The 5,044-nt window shown below is 36.8% G+C and overlaps 1 protein-coding gene across 1 annotated transcript in view; it reads left to right on the plus strand.

Moving 5' to 3' along the window:
- Positions 1-1,248, plus strand: part of LOC107481953 (serine/threonine-protein kinase BRI1-like 2) — a 3,682-nt gene extending 2,434 nt beyond the window's left edge. The window contains exon 1 of the mRNA XM_021139472.2: positions 1-1,248. This exon is cut by the window's left edge and continues 2,434 nt beyond it. Within this exon, the coding sequence (XP_020995131.1) occupies positions 1-1,173 (1,173 nt within the window). The 3' untranslated portion in view covers positions 1,174-1,248.
- The last annotated feature ends 3,796 nt before the right edge of the window (positions 1,249-5,044 follow it).

Consider the following 5,044-nt stretch of genomic DNA (forward strand, 5'->3'; position numbering starts at 1 on the left):
CCCAGAGGAGGCCATAGATCAGCAACTGCAGCATGGGCTAACAGCATTGTCATGGGGATTCTGATTTCTGTGGCCTCTGTTTGTATTTTGATCGTGTGGGCAATCGCGATGCGGGCGAGGAGGAAGGAGGCAGAGGAAGTGAAGATGCTTAATAGCTTGCAGGCATCACATGCTGCCACAACATGGAAGATTGACAAGGAGAAAGAGCCTCTAAGCATCAATGTTGCAACCTTTCAGAGGCAGCTTAGGAAGCTGAAATTCTCACAGCTGATCGAAGCAACCAATGGATTCTCAGCAGCAAGCCTAATTGGTTGTGGTGGCTTTGGTGAAGTGTTCAAGGCCACACTGAAGGACGGTTCAAGTGTTGCAATAAAGAAGCTGATTAGGCTGAGCTGCCAGGGTGATAGAGAATTCATGGCTGAGATGGAAACCTTGGGGAAGATCAAGCACAGAAACCTAGTCCCTCTGTTGGGATACTGCAAAGTTGGGGAAGAGAGGCTGCTTGTGTATGAGTACATGGAGTATGGAAGCCTGGAGGAGATGCTCCACGGCAGAACAAAGTCGCGGGACCGGCGAATCCTGACATGGGAAGAGAGGAAAAAGGTTGCAAGAGGTGCTGCGAAGGGACTTTGTTTCCTTCACCACAATTGCATCCCACACATAATACACAGAGACATGAAATCAAGCAATGTGCTGCTTGATCATGAAATGGAGTCAAGAGTGTCTGATTTCGGAATGGCAAGGCTCATAAGTGCACTTGACACCCATCTCAGCGTCAGCACATTGGCCGGAACACCTGGCTATGTTCCACCCGAGTACTACCAAAGCTTCAGGTGCACGGCAAAGGGAGATGTCTACTCTTTTGGAGTTGTCATGCTTGAATTGTTAACCGGGAAGCGCCCCACCGATAAGGAGGACTTTGGAGACACCAATTTGGTGGGATGGGCCAAGATGAAGGTTCGCCAAGGCACTCACATGGAAGTCATTGATCCTGATTTGCTTCAGGTTTGTCAAGGTTCAGATGAAGCTCAGCTGAATGAAGTTAAGGACATGCTTCGCTTCTTGGATATCACTTTGCAGTGCGTTGATGACTTGCCTTCTAAGAGGCCAAACATGTTGCAGGTTGTTGCCATGCTCAGAGACCTTCATCATGGAACCACCAACACTGCTTGAATTATACTCATCATGTTCCCTATTGCAATGCAAACTGCCAATTAATAATAACTTGTTTTCTGCCTTCTTTCTTCATTTCTGTTTCCATCTTCAGAAACTCAAAAGCCCAATAAGCATGGCCCAAGGAATCAGCACCTTCAGAGAATGGGCCGGAGTAATATCCCATCTATGTGACCAAGAAGGGCCCGCCATCTAAAATTTATGGCAGAGAAAGAACGTGCGCATTCTATATATCTTGCTGAATTCCAAAGGGTAAGCTAATAATCGTAACCTAATTAACTAAAGCAAAGGATTCGTTAGCCCTTGAATACGTAGTTTAGTTGAGTAATAAGAACTAAGAAGATATTTAGACAAATAAAGAATTTGAATTATTTTAAAAAGAATTTAACTAATTTATGCCTTAACAATATATATGAATAGAGTTTAATTTTGATCCATTGATATTATAAAACATTTTACATGAAATCACAATCGTTTTTTTATGACTGTTTACGCGATCAATATAAAAAGTAGTTATTTTTACTAATAAGACGTCATGTGATTGGATACACATATACAACGATTTTACATTTTGGCAGCACATCAACATTAAATTCATATTAATATTATAAAATAAAATTATTTTTATTAAGAAATATCAAGTACGATTTTAGTCCCTAAGATATAAGTTGAAAATTTTTTTCGTCTCCAACCTTTTTTGCACACAAAATCGTCCCTAAGGTTCAACATAATTTAAAAATCGTCTTTCGAACTAAAACACCCTTCTCTTCTTCTTTTTCTTCTTTTTCATCATGTCTCTTCTTCTTCATCAGAAGCAAAAACAGAAGCAGAGAGCCAATGAGATCAAACAAAGTAGAAGAAAAAACAGAAGTAGAAACAAACTCAGAAACAGGAGTAAAGAGCCAATGAGATCAAACAAACCAAATTCAGAAACAAACCCAGAGATATTGTAGCTCTTTTTTTTCATTTTCACTCTTCACTTGTAAACACCAACCAAGGAAAAAATAGAACAAGAAAAAAACTAATTTATTGATTAATGGATTCGATAAACTCGTTCAAGGGGTATGGCAATGAGATCATTGACGTGCAATAAGATCAAATCAGAAATAGAAACAAATGCAGAAACAACCACTCATGGACGTGCAATAAGAACAAATCAGAAGCAGAAAAAATTAGAAGCAGAAGTAGAACGAATCAAAAACAGAACCCTCGACAGAACCAGCGGTGAGGATAAGAAGCAGTAGCGGCAGTGGTGGCAGCGGTGGCAATGGCGGAGCGCAACAGCGACGAGCCACCCCTCTTCATCTCCCTGGTCGTGCGTTTTCTCTCTCTTCACAAGCTCTGATTCCCTTCCCCTATTTTCTTTAACCCATTTTCTTTTTTATTTTATATTTTTTTAGTTAGGGGTAATTCGGTAATAAAAATTAAAATTTTGGTAAAAATGACGATTTTAAAACTAAGTTAAACTTTAGGGACGATTTTGTATGCAAAAAAAGGTTGGAGACGCAAAAAAATTTTTGGCCTATACCTTTGGGACCAAAATCATACTTAACCCTAATAGTAATCTTATCGAGAAATTGCAATGGTGGTAGGGGGATGGCAACAGGGCATGGCGGGGGTGGAAGATGCCTCCCTCCTCTCCATCCTCGCCCCTAGATTTTCTCCCCATCTTTATCTCCGATTCTTGTCGTGAGGAATATTCCTCTCCATCTTCATTTTTTGTGGGCCCTATTCTTCATCTCTTCAATAGTATTCATCTTATACAAAAATAGTAAGATTTTATACAAAAATGTTAAACGGTAGACAATGACTTCTTTTGAACTAATGCAGTGGAAAAACACATCGGTGAGGCAAAGCACAAAGCAGTGGAAGAAATGAGGGACACAGCAATAGAGAGGAAAATGAACACGACAGCAGAATTAAGAAAAAAAAAGAACGCCTCGAATAGAGAGAATGATACGGTGAGAATTGATGGCACAATAAAGGGTGACAATATAGAGAGAGGTGACGGTACGATTTTAAAAATAGAGGTAATAACCAATTTAGTATCCAAAAAATTCAAGCGCAGACAAAATAATTCCTAAATGATTTAAAAATTTAGTCATTCACAATTAAAATTTTTTTAAAAATTTCACTTGACATAAAATTATAAAAATTTACTTGACATAAAATTATAAATTAAATGATCTTTTTTTTTTAATATTACTTGCAAAAAATGACATCAAAATATGACATCTAAAATCTTTTTTTAAAAAATATATATTTAATGTATATCTAATTTTTCAAGACTTATTTGTTGTTAACGCCTTTTAGAGATAATTTTTGTTAACAATATATATGAATATAGTTTAATTTTGATCCATTGACATTATAAAATGTTTTACATGAAATCACAATTGTTCTCTTTGATGACTATTTACACAGTCAATATAAAAAGTAGTTATATTTTTTAATATGACGTTATATGATTGGATACACATGTACAACAATTTTACATTTTGACAGCACATCAAAATAAAATTCATATTAATATTATAAAATAAAAATATTTTTATTAAAAATGTTAAGTACAATTTTGGTCCTTAAAGTATAAGCTAAAAAAAATTTTCGTCTCCTTAAAAACCCTAAAAAAATTCTAGAAAAACCTTTAAAAAACATTAGAAAATCCTTGAAAAACAAAAAAAAAATCCGAGAAAACCTAAGAAAATCCAAGAAAAACCCTAGAAAATACTAAAAAATTCTAGAAAACAATAGAAAATCCTAGAAAACTCCTAGAAAAACCTAGAAAACCCAAGAAAACCCTCAGAAATTCCTAGAAAACCCTAGAAAATTCTAGAAATCCCTCAAAAATCATAGAAAACCCTAAAAAACTCTCAAATTGCACACAAAATCGTCCTTAAGGTTCAATGTAGTTTTAAAATCGTCTTTCGGACTAAAACACTCTTCTCTTATTCTTTTTCTTATTTTTCTTCACGTATCTTCTTCTTCATCATAAACAAAAATAGAAACAGAGAGCCAATGAAATCAAATAAAGTAGAAATAAAAATAGAAGCAGAAACAAACTGAGAAACAGAAGTAAATAGCCAATGAGATCAAACAAACCCAGAGATATTGTAGCTCTCTTTTTCTATTTTCACTCTTCACTTGTAAACACCAACCAATGAAAAAAGAGAACCAGAAAAAAACTGATTCATTGATTAATGGATTCGATAAACTCGTTCAAGGGGTATGGCAATAAGATCATGGACGTGCAATAAGATCATATCAGAAATAGAAACAAACACAGAAACAACCGCTCATGGACGTGCAATAAGATCAAATCAGAAGCAGAAGCAGAATGAATCAGAAATAGAACCTGGAGAGGACCAGCGGCGAGGATAACAAGCAGCGGTGGCAGTCGTGGCAGCGGTGGCAGTGGCGGAGCGTGACGGCGACGAGACACCCCTCTTCATCTCCCTGTCCTTGCGTTTTCTCTCTCTTCACAAGCTCTTCGACGGCGGCAAGGCTCGCATCTCCTCTCTCCCTCTCGTTCTAATTCCTGATGGCGACAGCGACTCCAAGTCTCGTCGGTGCCGTCCCCCCTTTCCTCTTTCCCCTCCCCCTCCCCCCAAGTGTGATTCCTTTCCCCTTTTTTCTTTAACCCATTTTCTTTTTTTATTATTTTATATTTTTTTTAGTTAGGAGTAATTTGATAATAAAAATTGAAATTTTGGTAAAAAAGACGATTTTAAAACTAAGTTAAACTTTATGGACGATTTTGTATGCAAAAAAATGTTGGAGAGGAAAAAAATTTTTGGCCTATACCTTTGGAACCAAAATCGTACTTAACCCTAATAGTAATCTTATCGAAAAATTGCAATAATGGTAGAGG

The sequence above is a fragment of the Arachis duranensis genome, chromosome 3, assembly GCF_000817695.3.
Source record: "Arachis duranensis cultivar V14167 chromosome 3, aradu.V14167.gnm2.J7QH, whole genome shotgun sequence".
NCBI classification, from domain to species: Eukaryota; Viridiplantae; Streptophyta; class Magnoliopsida; order Fabales; family Fabaceae; genus Arachis; species Arachis duranensis.